The sequence below is a fragment of the Gymnogyps californianus genome, chromosome Z (genome assembly GCF_018139145.2).
Source record: "Gymnogyps californianus isolate 813 chromosome Z, ASM1813914v2, whole genome shotgun sequence".
Taxonomy (NCBI): domain Eukaryota; kingdom Metazoa; phylum Chordata; class Aves; order Accipitriformes; family Cathartidae; genus Gymnogyps; species Gymnogyps californianus.
The window spans coordinates 47,596,036-47,616,987 of NC_059500.1; the positions used below are offsets into that span (position 1 = coordinate 47,596,036).

Sequence of the window (20,952 nt, forward strand, 5' to 3'; positions counted from 1 at the left end):
GTGTTGATAGACTGTTATCCGCAGGGTTACTGCTGAAACAAACATATTGTTGCTGTGTCTGATGGGATGTGACAGGATTTTATGTTACAGTTGGTAATGTTCTGCTTTAAATTCTAAATTTAACCCAGTCTGTAAAATGCTTTTTAGAAGCTTCTAATCACATGCTGTTTCACTAATATTAATAATACCTGTTTGTCCTTTTAAGGTGAATGAAGAAAATACTTCCTGTGAAGAGTAAAAGTACTTGATTCTGGGACAACTCTTAAAGCACTTCTAACTTCAAAGCTGGAGAAAAGTATGAAGGAACAATCCGTCTGACTCCTTCAGCATCTCACACGGAACACAAAATGGCTCTTCAGAAAAAAACTGTTGCTGGGGTCTTGGAGAAGTGGCGTTTGGAGGAACTGCTGTTCGGTTGCAGGTGGCACCAGAATGTTAGGAAAAAACTGAGACTGATACGAATTATAGCGCTTCTTGTCAGTGTAGTGGCCATTAGTACTTTCTCTCTTTCAATTAGTGCCTTTTTCAAGATGGAACCACATAGCATGGCATTGGCCAGCAGCCTAGATAGCCAAAAGCTGGTGCGTGGGCACCAAAGAACTCTGTTGGATTTCACGGAACAGAATGAAAACGGCACTCCAGACCCACACGCTTCTATGAAATACAAAGCTGAGCACGACAATGCAACAGATGATCATGTCAAGGGAGAGTACCCCAAGGACCTTTTCTCTCTTGAGGAGAGAAGAAAGGGAGCAGTGATCCTCCATGTAATTGGAATGATTTACATGTTTATAGCCTTAGCCATAGTCTGCGATGAGTTCTTTGTTCCTTCCTTGACTGTCATCACTGAAAAACTGACCATATCTGATGATGTGGCCGGGGCAACCTTCATGGCTGCTGGTGGGTCAGCCCCAGAACTCTTCACTTCTTTAATAGGAGTGTTTATATCCCATAGCAATGTCGGCATTGGTACAATAGTGGGATCTGCCGTGTTCAATATCCTGTTTGTTATTGGAATGTGTGCTTTATTTTCTAGAGAGATCTTGAACCTTACCTGGTGGCCACTCTTTCGAGATGTGTCCTTTTACATCGTTGACTTGATCTTGCTAATCATCTTTTTTCTGGATAACTTGATCATGTGGTGGGAAAGCTTAACACTCCTGACAGCATATTTTTGCTATGTGACTTTCATGAAGTTCAATGTTCAAGTAGAAGAATGGGTGAAGAAATTTTTAAACAGGAACAAGGTTGAGAAAGTAACAACAGCAGACGCTGAAGGAAAGGTTGGTCGATTTTTAATTAGCATATATGTAATAATGTCCTTGTAAGTCCTGAGCCCTCCTGTATCATAAGGATCCTAATATAGTACAGTAAGCGATATAAAAAAGTTCCATGTTTTGCTAAAACGCTTTTTTGTTTAATCAGTCCAATAGGACTGAAAATATAAAACATGAGGTAGCCTTCTAGTAAATCAATAGCTTTTAACTGCAGAATGATCCTAATCACACAGCAAGCAAGGAAAAATGCCAGCAAAAAGACATAAACCTTTACTGAGCATTTTGGCACATTCATGAGGTCTGAGATATAGCTACTATTTTTTCCCCTAAGCTTTTGGATTAAGCAGTAGCAATATCTGGGGAGGATCTTGTGGCAAAATTTGGCTTTTTAAAGACTTTTAATGCACTTTCTTCCTCAAAAAAGCAAATCGCTCAGAACGTATACAAAGTATACAAAGGTATTTTTATACATGTATATCAGCATCAGTAGATAAAAAAGAGTATTAACTTCCAGTTGTAATTAGTGGCAATTACATGAAAAAAATCTCTGGAAAAACAGTGACCACAATGGCAAAAGGCATAGGTCCTCTGTTTAACCAGGATGGTTTCCCATACACGATATTTGCAACTAAGCAAACTGATTTTTGGCCTAGTACTTGGCCACAAGTAGAGAAGGGAATTTATGCACAGAGGGCTTGGTGAGTCTTCAGCAATTATTATCATCTTTTAAACAGCTCTCTTCTTAAAGCAGGCTATATTTAAGGGACTTATGAAGCTGAACCCATAAATACTTGTGTATGTGGCAGTATGTTAATTGGATGTTTAATACTGAAATTGAAATGTCTGGTTTTATATGACAATGGGGTTATTCATCAGATAAGGTTTTATTATGCAGTAATTATTCAGAGTATCAGGGAACTGTTCACTGTTTTGTTTCTTTCGTTTAACAGCCCTGTATGAGTGGTTCAGAAGAGTCACAATCCACTGATATAAGTGTACAGGCATATAAACAGGAGAATAGAGAGGGAGCACATATAACTATAGAGAGGGGCTATCTGCCTGTGACTCACAGAAAACTGATGATTCTGCCTATATGCCTAACTTTGAAGAGAGAGATTGATATTTTAGCATTACAGACAGCTGCTTTCAGTTTTAGGACAATCCACAAAAAAGTCCACCAAAAATAAAACCAGAAAATTCTCAATTTTTTTATTTACTTGTAATTTTATATTTTCCTTTTTGTTCTGTTCCTTTTCCAAAATCAGCATGCTCGTCTTCATCTTTCTCAAAACGCATAACTGGGATTTTATAAGTAAACAAAAAGAAGGCTTAACACCAACAACGTATTTGCCGTAATGAATGAAGGGCTTCTTTAACTACATTAGTTGGTTTCTAAATAATGTGATATTTCACAGTGCATTGTAAGTACTCTGACAGTTTATGCTAAATGTGTGTAATGATAGGAAGAGACTATGGTATATGAAGCAACCGTTTAATGCACCTTCATCTGTCCATAAACTGGATTTGAAGGCGACGTGAATCTGTAACTGGTCTTAAACAATAGTCAGTATGAAAAGCAACTGCCTTGGGTTGTGTAGGCTATAGGCTGGGGTACAGTAGCTCTATACCATGGTAAGCGCTCAATTATTTTCAACTGAATAGAAGAATAAATCATTTGCGAGCCATATTGAACATAATAAATGTTTAAAGTACTCTAGATGGACTTGATTTTAAAAAGATACCTTTAGGAGCACTCATTTATTGTTTGATATATTAATTACTTTTTCTTGGAGTTCATTCATATTATAGGTGCACAGAATTCAGATAGGGATGAAAAAATCAGAAAACTGGCTACTTTTCCTAAAAATACAGGTTTTGCATCATATGTTTCATGAAAATACTTTTCATGAATTAACTTGAAGTTAATTAAAATGATAAAATAATGTATTCATAAATCATTGAGGGGTAGAGCGGGATGAAAGAGATGCTCTCATTTTGTTGCAATTTAGCTAATATGTATTTTCTGCTTCCTGGGGAAAATAGCTTCTGAAGGTATCAGACCATGTATTTCTTCTATGAACCATGCTGTAAAGACAGATTTTTGAATATTCAGCTGACACTTTGAAATTATAACTCATTATGAATTATTTTAGTACTCAGTTGAACAGCATTTAGCAGGATGAATGAACTGATTTTCTGATAGCAAGGATGTCACAGATTATGTTCTTTGGAAAGAATCTCACTGAAGTTATATGCTCATTTATTTACCGTTATTAGATAGTTGTTTTTGTTGCTTTTTAAATTAAAAAAGGAAAAAAAAAAAGAAAAAAAAAAAAAAAGAAAAACTATGACACGTAGTCCCAAGCCTGATAAAAATGCCTTGGATTTTCAGCTTGAAAGTTATTGCCTAAAGCAAAGGATAAAATGTTTTTGTAGTCTGAGACATGGTGCCTAGTAGTGAATGCAGTGCACATGGGTGCTTATTTCCTAACCAGTGGGGATTATAAATATTGCAGAAGTGATAGTCTTGGTGTTTGGTAGCAAAGGATGCTTCATTTCTACAGTGTTAGCTGTTAGCCTAGATTGCTTCCAGTCATCAGAAGTGTGCTATGTCAATGCAAAATAAAATTGTATATAATCAAATTACTATATCAAAGGCAGAATTTGTGATCTCAGTTGTTTCTAATGGAAACTTTTTCACTCTTTTTTCCCACGTTAGGGCAGAGAATTGCTAGGCAGCTCTCCAGAATCGGTGCGTTAGAGTGTCTTGAAAGAACTTTATTTCAGGAGTGTACAGAAAATTCTCTTCTTTCCTCTAACCAATACTCCTCCTGCCTATCTGTTGTTGATTCTGCTGTTGCCAAACTGGCAAGTGTTCTGCTAAAAAAACGTGCCTGCCTTATTTATCTTTAAGACTCTGTGTTGTAATCTGAAAGCAGCTCAACAAAGTTGAGAGATCTAAATAAGGCATCATAAAGCTGGATAGTTGAAGGGTTAGGTGGCTTATTAGCAAATCAGTATCAAAGAGTAAAAATCTGATCAGATGAAAAACCTCTTGAGATACTAAAATGTATTTTAATGTTAATTTCAGTACTTTTATTATCAGTCATCTTGAAAGGTTGAAGAAAGTTTTACATTCTCAAGAAGGACAGTATTTCCCATGAGAAAGAGGTCCTAGATACATAATGATTTTTCTGCTTAGCTGTCATTTGCTCTAGATGTATTCCTTGGGTTCCTAGAATGCATGTGTATCTCTAGATGTCTTTTAGATACCTTTCTCTCTTCCCCATTTTTAAGAATTAAAGCACTTTTTTGTACTAGAAAACTGTGAATATTCAAACTTAACTACTTTTTCTGATCTTATTTTCTTTAGTGTGTCGGTTACTTGTACAAATGTGAATGCAGACAGAGTACTCTATACGAATTTCGTTGTGCTTACTATCTTTCTTCACAAGCTTTCAAACAAATACAGTCTGGGTTCTTAAAGGGTACACATTGAGAAAATCTGGTAACTTGAATTTTGGCAACAATTTGGTGACACTGATGAGAACAGACTACAAGCTTTTTGCATTTAGAGTTCATGGGGTGCATTGGCAAGGTCCTGTTTGAAGTGTGGATAGTCTCGTGCCCTGTCTCACCATCAAGGAAGCTTAATGGCAGTCTGATACTGATGAACTCCAGAGATCACTGTGACAAGGATGGAAAAAAGGAGGAAAGATGAAAAAGCAAGACAGTGTGAAAAGACAGGATAAAAACCAGACGGCTAAGTTCTACAATGTAGGGTGGCATATGGCATATGCAGACTAAGATGGGTCCCTGACAAGTGACACTGAGCCCTGTGGGCTGCCCTGAATGGGCCCTACAGAAGGTAGTGTGATCCCACCACCAGGTACCTCCAAAAGTGCCTTCCAGCCTAACTTATTCTGTGGTGTGATTTTTAGGTTTTATGTAGTTATCCTGCAAAGAACAGATGATTTTTTAGGACTGGGGAGGAAACTTTGATATCAATTCTACATCTTCCTCGGTTGAGTGAAGATGTTTAAAAACAGAAGCCTGAAGTTGAGTATAATGGACAGGAAGAGGAAAATGGAAAAAGCTGGTGTACAAAGTTCTTAAAAATAAGACTTTTTTGACCTTCTGCTAAGGTTTCAGTCTTTTCTTCATAGTCTGTACTGGTGAAGGCGTGTTGAATATATTAGATCATGGTAAAACATCATGTGAAATTACATTTCAGTTTTTAAGTATTTTTTTCTTTAATGTAGCGTGGAAATCATTGCAGAAATACTTGAATCTGATCGCTCAGTAAATAACTCAAAACAGTTCTGTTTGGCAACTAGGAGAACAGAATGTGGGTGGCACAGGGTTATTGTGCAATGACATCTGTTTCACTGACAGTACCATTTTAGATAAATAGCTTATGGTATATACAAGACAGTTACAGTTTTTCTGCATTTACAGAGAACTGCATTTGGAAAATGAGCTATTTTTACCAACAAGACATAGTTTGACATTATTTTATTGCCAATTTTGTTGTCTTAAGAAACTTGAATAGCTTGTGTGTGGTATTTTAAGATCTATACTGATCTCAAGTGTTGCCACATTGTATTTAATGGCAGTATTTGCATTCTAAAGGAAAGGTTGTTAACAGTATTTTTAGGTACTTCTCTACTTGGTGGCTGTGTTAACACTGCACACGCACAGTCACTGTTATAATGTATGATCTAATATGTGTTTGTTTAAGGAAAAACACAGATTACCTTCATGCCTACAGGAAAACCTGGAATCTGCAAAAGGTTTCCGTTTGTAGTTGGTTTGAACTCCTGAACAGTTCTTTTTCTGGGCTTCTTCATGTTGAATCCACAGACCCAGTAACTGTATCTATAGAATAGCCTTTCTTCTCTCACCACTGACAAAATATCTTTTGAAGTGGTGTTTCATAGTTCATAGGGAGATTGGAGCCTTCTACAGACATTTCACAGTTGGTCTGCTTGTGCAAGCAGGTGTGTGAATATAGAGCTATGAGTATCTAGATCTTGCATACCAACGTATGTGAGATGCTTGCATTGTTTTAAGTACATGTTTGGAACATGAACATTATCATTGTCCTCGTACCATGTTTTGTTTTGATAAAAGCCTGGTTTTGTGTTACGTTTTGTCTGCTTTTATTATCTCAAAAACTTTCAATTTACTTCTGTGTTAACTTAATGTTACTCAAGTAGCAGTAACTGTTAGTTAATTTGCCCTGAGTATTTAGCATTGTTGTTTCAATTTAGGGCTATTACTGACATACGCAAAGGCTAATACTTGATATATGCAACCATTAGTACAGTGAAATGGATACTATTCTCAGTTTATTTTAGCACCTCTCAGTAATTTATTGACTACAAAGCAACGATTATAGTGATTTTCACAACTGGAGTCTCTTGGTTTTGTATGTATGTACCCTGGTAATGAGCAGAAAGTCACAGCATGGAAATGCAGTATAGATTAAATGCTCTTAAATCACGGCCATCCACTAAGATTCGTTAGGCAACCCTTGCTAATAGTGCTGGAAAAAGGAAGGCTAAAATTGTGCCACCTTCAATTAACAGCGAGGGGACAACATATCCATCAATATATTTAACAATAAAAAGCATGTGTAATTAAAAAGAAGTCAGATGATACTTAGAGGCTGCACAAAACCAGCTGTGTTGGCAAATGTTCATCATGCTGTATTTCAGAACTCCTCCAGACATGATTAAATTCATTGTGCCGGAAGCTGTACAAAGAGAGGAATATGCAGTCCCAAAGTCTGGAGACATCATGAATGTTTTTCCTTCTGTCATCTCGGTCTGGGGTACTTTGGTCTGGATCCTCAACAGTATGTGGGAGCTACAGGAGACTGTAGGTGGAACTTCAATCCCCAAATCGGTATACCAGACCTCAAAATATCTGCCTGCTTGGGGGTTCTTAAACTCTGAAGGAGCTTCACTTATAAACAGAGATCTTCAGATGCCACAGTTTTGCTTCCAGGCTTGCTCAGAAATGCCACACCCAGGTGGAACAGCATGGTACTGCTTTTCCATCTAACCCACATTCCTCTACTTTTTTCCCCAAACTAGTTCTCCAAATTTACCTCCCGGACTAATATTTTACAAAATCCAGTGGCTTTTACAAGCTCTTCAGATTCTGGTGGTAAGAGTGCTCAACTTTTATGCAATTATATACAGATCTCCCACATTCACTGCTCACTTTATGTGGTGCCCCACTCATCATATAAAAGTTTTGGGTGGCAAGGCACAGCTGACTCCCCTGCTTTTTCTGGCCTTGTTTTAAAAGGCAGTAGTGAGCCCTCCACACCATATTTTTAAAGGGCAACTGTAGGTACCTATCTTTTCTAAAGCGTGGGATGTGGGTGGTGGAAGCTGCCCTAGGGCAGTGCTTGTTGCAGCATTGAGGGTGCCACAGTACAGTGATGTTTTGGGCACTGCTGACTTTAGGGTGGCCTTGGCCTTTCTGAGTGGTGACACTCCCTAGGCAGCCAGCACTACACTGCTAGGGCCACGTGCCAAAAAATGAGGTTTGATGAAGTGCTTCTGCCCTGTTAATGATCTGGGGTTTTGTTGGTTTTATTAGGAGGAGTCAATTTTCTGCTGGCAACTGTAGAGGTGAGAAAACGGCCCCTTTTGGGTCTTTTCTCCTTCTGAAATTGTTTCCAAGAATTCAGGTATTTTCCTTTTGTAACTGTAGAGTAAGTTTGTAACCAATTTGAATTTGTTACTGCATAATGGATAGTATGTTCATACTAAAGAAGGTCCTATAACAAAAGTGATGTGGAAGTGGAAAAGTGTAATGGTCAGGACAGTTCTTAAAAATAAGGTACATGCCTATGCTTGTCTAGTGTTTGTTGAAAGCCAGGCTTTTTAACCATAGAAATTGGAGACCTGTGCAGAAAGCTTTTGAAAGGACTAAACCTAAAGTGGACAGTCTGGGTTCCTATTCTCCGTCACTAGTGGTTGGACATTTGTATGCTTTATAAAGATGGTGTAAGGCAGCGTGGGATTTGCACATTTATTAATCTTTTACCCCTTAGGTACAGACAACAAACATACAAAACCAGTGAGTGCTTTCTGGTAAACAGCAATCAATACAGTACCAGTATTTCAAAATTAAAATAGCTTCCCTTAGTCCTTTCGACCAAAATTCAAAATCTCATTTTAGTCAGCAAAACAAAGAAATACAGAGACAAAATAAGTCTGAAAGTTTACACTTTAAAAGATCTATGTGGGATCAATAAGTATTAAAAGTGTTTTATACACGAGGTACAGAACAGATGGGAAGATGTATTAGAGGTGAGTATAAGTAGACAGCTGTAATACCTATAAAATTTGATTAAGACATCTCTTATCTATTTAGCAACCTTTTTTGCTATTTATAAAAGAAACTTTAATATAAAGAATAAGACTTCTTAATTTCTTCCCGGTCACCTACAATATTTTGCCTAACCTGCAAACTATGACTAGTGTGGTGTTACTAATTCTGTAGAATAAAGAATGGTGTTTCCTTCACCTTAACCTAGATTAGCCATATTCCATTGTATTTCAGCCAGCTCTTATTTAAATATCATTTTTTATTATTTAACTTAATGGCTGGTTCCATTAATCTGTGCAGCAGTAAGTGTGCTATTGGCACAAACTAGAGATTCAAATTCTTTCTTGGCACTGGCAGCTTTTTTAGAACCTAAAATGACAAGATGGAGCAAAATCAGATAATTGTAACGAATTTATTATGCACCGATCAGTCGTTATGCATCATAAGGTGAGATACAGGTGGTTTAGAAGAAGAAAGGTGACTGGTTTTGTGATTTTTAATCCAAAAGCCCTCATTAAGTACTTCCCTTGAAAATCACTATCTTCCTTTATCAGTACAAACCAAATACTTTAGTAATACTTAGCTGTACATTTCAAAATTCTGGAAATTTGGGCTGTCAATGAGAACTCCTTCTTATAGAATGCTCTTGACTCCATCTTGTTCTGTTTTAACACAGACACAAATGTTTTAACTATTATTAATTTTTGTACCAAACTACCGAGATGATAATCTGGTCTCCATCACACTAGGTGCTTAGACAACTGTATGAAATCACAGTTCATCCCCTCAATAGCTCATGGTGGAAAAAGATAAATGCCATTCAGAGTACCTGGTAAGAATAATATGATTCATCATGTGTATAATTTTATGTACATTGATATATGCTTACCCGTCTATATCGTTAGCATACCATCAGTCTTTCCCTCATCATCCAAGCTGTCACTGAGTTGCTGATTATTTATTACACATAGACGTCCAGGAGGTAGTTTAAAGAAATAGTTTATTTCTCTATATGATCTAGCAATAGATCTTTGCAAGGATCAGTCAATGCATCTAGTAGAAGGCAGCATCTTTTGTATAATAGGACCTAAGTCAAAATAGTAGTGTTGGTGCTCTATTTTGCTTTTTGGGAAAACAGGCAGATCAGATGGTTTGGGTTTAGTTTGGTTTTGTTGTAAACTTGTGTGTATGAAATTCTTGCAATTGTATTGTTAAGTGCAGGTCACTGTCGCAAGCAAACTGAAAATCCTAAGTTAGAGCAGCCTTAGGGCATACTTTTGGCAAACCAATTGCATCTGACAGAAAATATATTGTAGTACATTACCACATATTACAGGTATTGCCTGCAAAATCATGAAACTTTGAGGAAATACAGTTGCTATTTGTTGTCATTGGTGGTTTGTTGGCTTACGTGTGTTCCTATCTGAAAAGAGGAAATGAAAAAAATGCAGTCTTGGAAAAACAGCCGTTGCCTTGCTGGCAGCAGAATTGAACCTCATGGCTTGGGAGGGTAATGAGAGTTTTAAGTGTTGATCATGTACTTCTTTCTGCAGCAGGTGGAGGGTTCAGAGCTCACGTTGCCTCCAAAGCAGCTTTATCTGGCATTATCTATCTGCCTTAGTCAACAGTGGCTCACTTTGGGTAATTTTACTGTCCCTGTCAGATGCAATTTCATCCAGGCAGTTCAAAGAATAGTTACTGCTCAGTACTGTGTTTTGCACTATTCCATTACTATTCCACTGTCCTTCGTATCCTTGAAGTTGTATTCATTTACATGAATAGCAATAAATAGCAATGATCTTGGATGACTTCTTTTATGGTGAGTGTGTGAGAATAGGCTTAAAGGTGTGTGTGCAATGATACTAACACTACTATGAAGTGCTGCACTTAAGGGATTAATAGATTGGAGCAAAATAATTTCTTCTTCAAAGAAGAATAAAGATAGCAGGGAATTTGTACTGCATACTACACTGACAAATTAATCATAAATTTTCCTCAGGAATTAATCCTGCTTTACCACCTCTTAACTGCTTACTGCTGGGAGTCTCGTCTAAAGTCAGTGGTAATACCAGTGACATTTATTGCATAACCAGCTAGTGTAAACTTTTCACCCTCTCACATTGCAGTAAAAGAGCTCTAGCGGATATAGAGCACTAAGGAAAAGGCACGTCTGCTGTCACAGCCGGTGTTTCGTGACCTTCAGGGCATTGTTTGAGACCTGTCCAGTTACGTAGGCTTTTGCCCGAGGAAGAAGGTTGAAGTTTGCAGGGTTTGTAACACTAGAGGATGAATATCTCTTTTGGGATTAATCAGATGTTAATTTTGTTGTTTAATTTGTGGTGCAAGCTTTTATCAAATTACTAATTAAATCCCTTTTATTGCTACCAGGCACAATCACCAAGTTATCATTTAGCTAAAATTTATGGCAGTCATATGTTTGAGTGGGAAAAAAACAGATTTTGGAGCTCCAGAAATTGCTTTGTCCAGGAGTAGTTAGAAATAGTTCATATTATGAAGTTACTTACACATTTTTAAAGTGGTGATCTGAAGTAATTTGAAAGCATCATGCTGTCTAGCAGCTATTTTTTGTTTCTGCATAGGTTTATTGCTATTTAAATATTCCTATTTTTCTGCTTTATTCTTAATATTCATTGTATTTATTTGCTACACTTTGTTTTAATTTAGAATGTTTCTGGGTGGAGGCATATCCTGTTTGAAGGCTTCATCTTGGCTGGATTTTTAAATGCTGCAGTGATACAAATAATTATGAAATGCTCTGCAAAGTTTGGATTAAGACGTGGTTATTATTTCCTCTCTATATTGAAAACCATGAAAAACAGTTAAGTTTTCCAGTTCAGAATGAGTTTTTGACCCATATGTATCTTTGAAGCAGGCACAGCAATGCTAGTTTCTCTCCAAAAGTCACAGACAGAATACCTGAGTCTCCTCTCACTCAAAACCCATGGCAAAATTCCTCTGAAATTTAGTCAGTATGATCACGGACTAAATTTCGGAGCAATATTGCCATTGGATTTTGTGTTCGCTTTCTGAGACAAAATTGCTACTTGCTGCCACTCAGAATCCTACTCTACGCATTATAATGAAGTGATTTTGTAAACTTTTAATTGTCTCGTTCTCAGTCTGTACTGGAACCATTTACCATTTGTGTGTGTGTTTATAGGCACAGCTACGTATACACACGCACGCATGCACACATAATCATGAGTCTGAAAGGTGCCATGTAGGCCATATAAAAGGTCAATGAGTTACAGTGCAGATCCATAGGATAGTAATTTGCATGCTTCCTACATCATTTCACCTGTCCTCTGCCTAGTAACCCATTTCCATAAGACCTACTCAAATACTTAAAATTTCTGAGCAGCACATTTCTCATAGTTTTTTTCCAGATTAGCTGTTCAGAGAAATATGTCTGTGTGTTCTCCTTAAATTTGGACTCCTTCCAAGCAACAAATCACTCCTGCCTGAGGCCGAGGACATGACGTACTGAGCTATTGACATACTTTATTATACCTTAATATATCATATTAGTAATTCCTGCTATCCTGTGCCTCTACAGGGATAGAAACAGGAGGTCTGCATCACTGGAGAGGGATGATTTCTCACTTTCCAGTGAGGTAATCAGAACTTGATTCTATCGTGGGAATGGCTGAGGGCACTATTCTTTACTACATGACATTTCATGCAGAGAAAAGGCCATTTCTTTTTCAGAGGGAAGGCCAACAGCTGGAATTACAGTAACTGAAATATGTTACATAAGCAAGAAACTGTGCAGTAAGTTGGGACATAAATTTAAAGTATCTACCCAGAAAGCATAAGTCTTCTTAAGCAAAGGAATAGAAAAGTCACCAGACCCATTCCCTAATTATTTGCAAAAATATATTAGTACATACATTTGCAAATATATTAGTAATTATTTGCAAATATCAATATTGAAAATCAGTATTGTAAAATATATTAGTATTGAAATGACTTACTGAATTATTTGGATAACTTCCTTTGTGCATTGTTTGCTTGCAAGCAATTCCATAAGGGTATTTAGAATGTAATATATAGTATATATATTTAGCATCCAAAAAACATGCAACCTCCTCTTTCATATTAAGGGCCATGGGAAATAAATGTTGATTTATAATCTCACACGTGGACGTGCATAAAGAAATACAGACTCTCATCTTAAAATAACAGCAATAGGCTCAGTAACAGGCATGGACTGAACTGCAAACTCAGGACTTAGTTTTGGGTTTAAGGGTCGAGATGTGGTTCTCTCTTTCGTTTAATCTTCTTAGAAACCCATGGCTTTCAAGCCGTGTAGAACGTTGTACAGTGTGGTGTAGGAAGGTTTATTTCTGCTTGCTTGATTGGATTACTATGTGCAAGAAAAACAATGGTCAGCGTATTGATGGCAAAATGGTCTTGAGGCAAGGCAGAACATGTGGCATCTGAGAGAAAGGTCCTAGATAAAGCAGTGGTGAGGCTTGGGGAAACTGGCAAACAAACCAGATACCATATATGAGGCTCTCATTTAGTGGCATGCTATTTTTGAAGCATCTTGGTAAGCATAATCCTGTTAGCAGCCATTTTTGCCAAAGTTTTAGATTTCCTGCTTAAGAATTCTTCCCATCATTAACATTATTGTCCCTCCTTAAAACTATTAGGAGAAATAGTAGGGAAAAAAGTGAAATTGGACTTGAACAAACCTGTAGGTGTAGATTTTTATAATTCCATTATTTTCCTTTTTCTTTTTTTTTTTTTTTTGTGAGGGAGAAGACTACACTGAATATAAGGTAGGTTTGAAGTTGAGGGCAAGTTTTGCTGTTGATTTTGATGAAAGAGAAATTAAGCCCAAAAGTCAGGACACTGAGAATTATGATCGTGCTGCTTCTCTGGTCTCTCTGTGCCACTGTATAATTCCAAGTCTCTGAGCTGCTCTCCTTCTATATTAAATCACCCCTAGCAAACAACCAAAGCAATTTCTTTTGGACTCAGAGCAAGCAAAACAGACTTTATCAGCTTTCTGTGCCCTTGGACTTAAACTGGAAAAGGGCACTGAGTGTTTCACAGCCTGATCTGTCCTGTCATGTGGGTAGTTTTTGGATTATTGATAAATCTCAAAGCAATTATTATACTGTGGGCCCATAATAGTCTTTTCTCAGACACCTCATCCCGAGAAACCACTGCTGCCTTCATCATTTTTAGGGGTCCATCTCTTTAAGGAGAATACTGGGTACGGGTAAAGTCAGTTGATTACTTTCTGAAACGTAGGAAAAGCTACTGCTCTACAGTTAGTTAATTAGTACACATACAGGCACATTTTTGTGAGTGATACAGTGGAAGAGAGCTCTTCTCTGTAAATAACCTGGTCTTCCTATGGAAAAATAGTATGCAAAAATAAAAAGGCAGACTAACGTAATTTTCAGATTTAGTTGATCTGCATTCAGAGTTGCCAATGAGGAGTTCAAGACCAATTGCAGAATCCAACTCTTGGCCCCAGATTCATCTGGCTTAGCTGTGCTGCCTGACCTATGAATGTAGTCTTCTCAGGTTACTTCTGTGATCAGTACAGAGAAATGGGCATTTTTATAGTGTGACTTGGATCTTTATTATAAGGATTAATCCTCTACTGACCTGAAATTGGGCAAAATTAATCTGGGCCATCACCTACAGCAATAGGTTGGTAAAATCTGAAAAGCCATCTCCTGTGCTTTTATTGCAATAGCCTGAATACATATCATGATGTTGCGTTTTCTAATACCTGAAATTGCATCAGGTTGTCATGAGGGTGACGACCTGATGTCATTTTGCACAGGCTCACCTTCGAGATAGGAGTGGTTCAAAATTACTGTTTTTCTCTGCCACTAAGCAAAATAAAATGTTTATTTACATGTTAATCAAGTCTGTGAACATTTCATTTGCTCCCTTGGTATTCAGGTCAGTATGTAGATATCGCATGTTGTTCCAAAGAGATGTATGTGTGGCAAATAAGCTATTGAGTGAGTCTTACTGTTATTTATAGGAAAGTCACTGGTACTGCAGCCACAAAGACTGTTAACGTACATGATTCATAGCAGATTTTTCTGGATTATCTTTTTGGTAAGATGAGGCATAAATTTAACTTTCAGAGAATTACAGTATTAGTTAAACTAATTAACCCATTCATTAATTAATTAAATTTTCATTAGCCTTCAATGTGGATGACTGAACATTTACAATGAATGAATTGAATTGTATACAGCTCCTAAAATAATGAGGAAACCCTTGTTCAGATTTTGCAACTCCAGCTTCCAAAGGAAAAATGAGTGGTTAATTATGAAAATTCAGATTACATTGTTCTTGCTCCATCTGCTTTTCACTGCCTTTGGAAGTTTGTTCTTCACAATTAAAATGTAATTGTTGTTTTCAAATATTTTACAATATAGTGAGGTAATAGAGCCTGCTGTGAGGAAGCATATGTGCACACAGTCTCTTAACAAAAGGAAATCAGGTTGCAGTCATGGCTCATTCAGACTTGTTGGTTGAGTTTGGGCAAATAATTTCTTTCACTATGTCTCAGATCCCCTCAAACTTGTAAAATCATATGCCTGTCTTGTTCATTTGGGGGGGGGAATCCAAACCTGGATGTCCTTGGATGTCACCCCATTAAAATAATCAGCATTACAACGTCAGTGTGTAGCACGAAGGCAGTGGCATTTCACTCATGAAATGTAGAGCATCATCAGCTTGTTCCTGTTGCAGTGTGTTCTGACCACCACCCATTTTTTAACATCATCAATGAATTGTCAAAGTAGCAATTATAGCATCATCTTGTATCCATCTAAGGATAAAAGAGTAAGGCATAAGGATAGGAAATCAGTAATGAGAAACAGGTATTTTTTAAAAGGCAAAATTCCTCACATGGCGTTAAGGATTTGATGTGATACCTCATTCTTATGCATGTGTTATTTCATATTAGCCACAGATTTTGTACCATGCATACCACTGTCCATTTGCCATGGAAAACCTGAAATTTACTGTCTTCCCTTTGCTGGGCATCCCTCTGAGACATGAGTATATTCTTCCTAAGTGTGGGGGATGGGGTGTGGAGGACTGGCCAATGCCAAGCCTCAGCCAGTGCTCCCTGACCTCTTCTAGGGCCAACACTGATTGCAATTTGTTCACCAATCCTCTTACAGCAAAGGGAGAATAAGGAAAACCAGCAGGTTTGGGCAAGGAGCCGTGACTTACCTGTTTTCCTAATATCTTGACATTTCTGTTCTGATGTGTCAGGTTTGCCAGATGCTGTCAGGGGCTGAGATTGCTGCATCACTGTTTCCCGAAGTGTGGGCCAAGAAACCCTTTCTGGCAGCCTGTGAAAGACCACATACCAAAGTGCTTCCTGATGCCAAGAGCAGGAGAAGAATCTGTTCTTTCAGCTCCAAATGTTAGCCAGGGATTGCGCGTTACAGAGAGCTGACCAGCTGCATGGGGCTGGCTTTCTGTTTGCATAGATGGGTTTCACCATTGTTGGTTTTAATGGGTTTTTGATAGATTCAGAGTGCTAGAAGAACTTCATGTAATTGCAGCATACTCCATGCAGAAAGCAATGACCATTAAGATGATGCTTGGCAGCAAACATTGTGGAAAAGAGAAGCAGGATTTTCTAACTCTTGATGACATCCTGTACCTTGCTGATTTTTTGTATTGGAAGGGAGCTATATTGTCCAATATTACCCCCCCTAGCAAGGAGAACTTTGCTGGAAATGAAGTTTTTCTAGGCTTGAGAAAAACAGAACTATTACCATAGGATGTGTGCTATGCTCCTAATGTAAGAAGCTTACTTAAGTTCATGAAGCTACATGGAATGAATATAAAGCTCAGTGTTGAGCAGAACTGCTCATTTCTGTGAGCAGAAATATGTACAGAATATATCTGTGTTTATGAATTTTACTTTTGGTAAAATGCAGCATCATTTCTTGTGAAAAATTCTGCTGCCTTATTCAGACTACTTCCAAAATATGGTGCTACTATAGACAAAGTTGTATGTCCACTGGGTGAATTTATTCCTTGCAAAATGCATAAAAGCTTAAAAAGGAAATATAAGAGAAATGTTTTTCATGTGATTGAACTGTGTGTGGTGACTGATGGCAGTGCTCCCCTGGGCCTGTGGTGGCAGTTCTGTTGGTTTTGGTTAGTTCCACTTGGGTATTGTATGTCTAGGCCAGCATGAACTCTCCAAACTGGAATTTAGGAGAAAAAGTTTAATCGAGATCAGAAGGTAAGATTACATGCAGTACTGAAAAGTTAGGCTCCTTATCAGCAGAAACAGTCGTTTCTGATGTTTTCCAATCTTTTTCTTTAGCAGGGTTGCTAGCATCTCCAACGCAGCATGTATGCCAATGATACACTTGTCATGGAGTAAACTTCTTTTATTAATGCTGCTATCACATAAATCCCGATCAAGATATAGGAGGAGTGACTGCGTTTTGTCAGAGGCAGATCCAGTCAACCATATGTGGTTCAGGACTTTTTGTGACAGTTGGCCTTTTCCATCACATACTTAAAAGTTCATGGCCTGATTTTTTTTCACTGTTTCACTAGTTATGAGTTTGTTGGAGTATATGATATAGTTCACAAAAAAATGTATATAATGGGATATGTGGAAAGCAAAATAATAATTTACTGAGTCTATTTCTTTGTCCTATGAGTCAGGAAAAAAACGATAGGCAGCTTCTATAAGGTTTCAACAAAACCATATCTGAACAAAGCTAAAAGAACCCTACAACCTTAAAGCATTATGAAGTCTAAATTACTATTCTAAATTACTCTTCTAACACGCTATGGAATTAATCATGACTCACATATCAGTGGATCACAAATTAGTAGCCACAGAAATGAGCAATGGTTTGCTATTATAAAATACACGTATCAGGAGTTGCTCAGGCCATTTGTAAGTGTCATGTCAATTAGGAGTCTTGAGGTTAATATTTCTGCTCCTGTTGTTAAAAGAGCTGAGGACAATGAAGAGAGAGGTTCAAATGTCAACTTTCACTGTCATATATGCAATGTTTTGCTGATAGGTGTGCAGATGCATTTTAATTGGGTCCAAGATGCAGCTTGGATATGCTGGCTCTCTGTCAGTATAATTGAGAAAAGTACTTACAGTATGCCTAGGGCATTTAATCTCTGTATAATGACAGCAGAGGGTTTCTACTTACCAAAGAGGAGAGATCAGCATAGCCAAATGTGTGTGCATTCCTGCTGTGATGTGTTCCCATTACAGATACATGCTAGTCCTTGAGCAGAGACAGACATAAATAACAGAACAGTCCCTTCCATTTTTTTATGCCTGTATTTAAATCTGTGAAAGCATCTGGTTCTGAGAGGACAGCTCCTCTGGAAGAGTTTGTTAAGGTTGCGGAGATTAAAACAGAGATGCTACTCATCACACTTGTCCCCAAATATAGTGCTACAGCAACAGTACTACCAGTTCTTCCACAATTAAAAACTTTCTGTGTGTATTAAGAGACAGAAATCGGAAAGACAATGTGTAATAGTGCCATCTGGTGACCTTCTTTCGGATCGTGGAATGAAAATGTGTAATTCAACATAAGACATTTCACTTAGAAACACAAAAAGCCTTTAAACTTAATTTTTTAGATTCAAACTCCCTCAAAGTTCAGAGTTATCAAGAGAGGATATTGTTCCAGCCCATTAGAGATAGCTGAGGGTATGCTGTTTCAGCATGGGTATAAAATGCTGAAGGGTGTTTGTTTCTCTAGTGATATTGACATTGAAAAAATAGAACAATTTTTACATATCCTGATAGGCATATGCGGCTTCTCACTTCGGCTGAGAACTGCGGTACCCAGACGGTTTGATGATGAAATCAGATTATTATTAAAACACTGTTTTCTCCAGCAAGTGGGATGACACCTCCTGTAACAGGCCAGCCTCGCTGTTGTTGATTAGAGCTGTTTCATCACAGCGTTTGTTGTAGGGCTTGATCTCCTGTAGGAGCAGCAGATTCTCTGCACTGCTGCAAGCCATGGCATGCAGTCACTTGCTTGATCCGTAGCTAATGGGGCTTAAGATCCTGTTCAACTTCTCAGCTGAAAAGAGCAACAATAAAATATAAATACAGGCTCCTAGCTTTGCAGGTGAATGGCTTGGAAGTCTGTCTTTGTGTTCCGGCTGGGCCTACTCAGACGAAAGACAAGAGACCTGATAATGTGTCTTGCTCAACAGCAGCTGAGATAATAAAAGATCATCTTAAACATTTTTTTTCTAGATATGTTTCCCATTTTCTCTGCCTTCTTGTTTTTAGAGCCGGGGCGGAAAGGAGATACAGTTGTTTTGGTTTGAGAACGAAGCAACAGAAAACTAGTGCATGTACACTGTAGTTATAATAAAATACGGTATCACATTTCCTTCCCAGTAATTATAGTCACTTGTAATAAGAAACACCCTTTACCTGACTATTAGATAATTAGTTATCCAGACTTTAGGCCAGAAGGTAATAAATGCCGGCACAGATCAGGCATCGTGTACATCATGTACAACAAGTAAGTTGATGTAAAGGCCCAGATGTATGTGGGATGATTTTCAGAAAGTTACCAAAGTTGCGGATATAAACATAAGTATACAAATAAATAAGTACTTTTAACAGGCATACTATACTCACAAATAATATGATTTTAGTTTCTGGCAGTAGTAAAAAGAAATACTGCAAGGCACCCCTGCAAAAGTATTTTGCACTTCAGGACCTTAAATTCTGGAAGTCAGATGCCTATGTTATATTTTGTGAGCTTGAAAGACAAGATTATTACAATTTCAGTTTTCAGCTTTCTTTTTTTATTGAAGGAACTTGATTGTATATATTGCTCCTCTGAGCACAGAGAATGTAAGCAAGCTTATTGAAATAAACAGCTTTCATTAAAGTACCTCTAATGGGGTTCTGCATTTAGAATCACACCAGGGCTGAGGCTGATGCTACCTCTGGAAATTGTCCAGTCCCACTCCACATAAGGCAGGCTCAGCTACCGCAGGTTGCTCAGGGCCATACCTGGTTGGATTTGGATGACTCCAAGGAAGGAGACACCACGCTGCCCCTGGGAAACCTGTTCCACTGTTTGACCACCCTCACAGTAAAAAAAGATTTTCTTCCAAAGGTTAAGAAGAAATTTCTTGTATTTCAGTCTGTGCTATTGCTTCCTGTCCTTTTCCTGACCACCACTGAGAAGGGTCTGGCCCCTTTACACCCTCCTGTCAGGTATTTACGCACATGCATAAGCTCTCCCTGAGCCTTCTCTCCTCCAGACTGAGCAGCCCCAGCTCTCAGCCTCTCCTCCTCTGACATGCTCTGGTCTGCATACTACTCTGAATATCTGGAATGGTAAACAGGCAATTGTTTTTCCTTCCTATGGGCAAATTCAGGAATTCAGCCTCTTTCCTGAGACTGAAAACTGTCAATATTTTAGGTCTTTATTTTCATATCTGATTATTAATTTTCTGTGGGTTGTCTGAGATTGCCATTAATTTTATACAGACCCCTCTCACATTTGTTTCATACATGAAATGAAAAGGAAGCAAGAAATTAAATTAAGCTGAGTCACATACACAGTGCCTGCATCAAGGTCGCTAATTGTGTATCAGGCAAAATTCTTGTTAGTAACCTCAGAGTCCAGTTTTTAGCCACTTTGCAGTAAGAATGGGCAGTGTGTATCTGTATTCTGTGTTATGTGTTATAGATAGTCTTGTCCCAGATCAATGTTTTAGATTTTGCAGATTAAATTCTTTCTGATGTATTTCAGCTTAAATAACTGTTCAGAAAGGGAAACCTTGCTCTGCACAGCACTAGGTTTGAGGGAATGATATGGAGAGTTGCTTTAACATTGGTCTCCTGGACTCCCTGCTGCTTACTTAAGATACCTTAGAGAAAACACACAAAAAAATGGGCATATGGAGAGGAGGTAAAAGAACTCATTAACTGGTGTCCATAAAGAGCAAGATATAAGCCAAAGGACAACAAGTTGCCCTTCTGGTGCAGGTGGAATAAGAACAAGTGGGGAATGGGGCACTTTTCCTATGGGGCTGCAAAGTAAAAGATGTTTGTTGAAAATGCTTGAGATATGCCACTTTTTAATAGCAGGAACCCATTCCTACAGATCAGTTTGGCTGTCTTGCACAGGACAGCCCCATGGCTTCGTCTTGCTGGAGAAAGTCTGAGTAGTGCAGAGCTGCCAGAAAAGATTCAGTCCGGAAGAACAAAAAGCAAAGTGTCCTAAAGCACCACTAATGCCAAGTTCTGGAGAGTTGGTGTACATTGTAG

The 20,952-nt window shown here is 38.0% G+C and overlaps 1 protein-coding gene across 1 annotated transcript in view; it reads left to right on the forward strand.

Annotated features, from left to right (window-relative positions):
- The first annotated feature begins 221 nt into the window (after nucleotides 1–221).
- SLC24A2 (solute carrier family 24 member 2) overlaps nucleotides 222–20,952 on the forward strand; it is a 109,276-nt gene continuing 88,545 nt past the window's right edge. Inside the window, exon 1 of the mRNA XM_050913275.1 lies at nucleotides 222–1,283. Coding sequence (XP_050769232.1) covers nucleotides 348–1,283 — 936 coding nt within the window. The 5' untranslated portion in view covers nucleotides 222–347. The remainder of the gene's footprint in view (nucleotides 1,284–20,952) is intronic.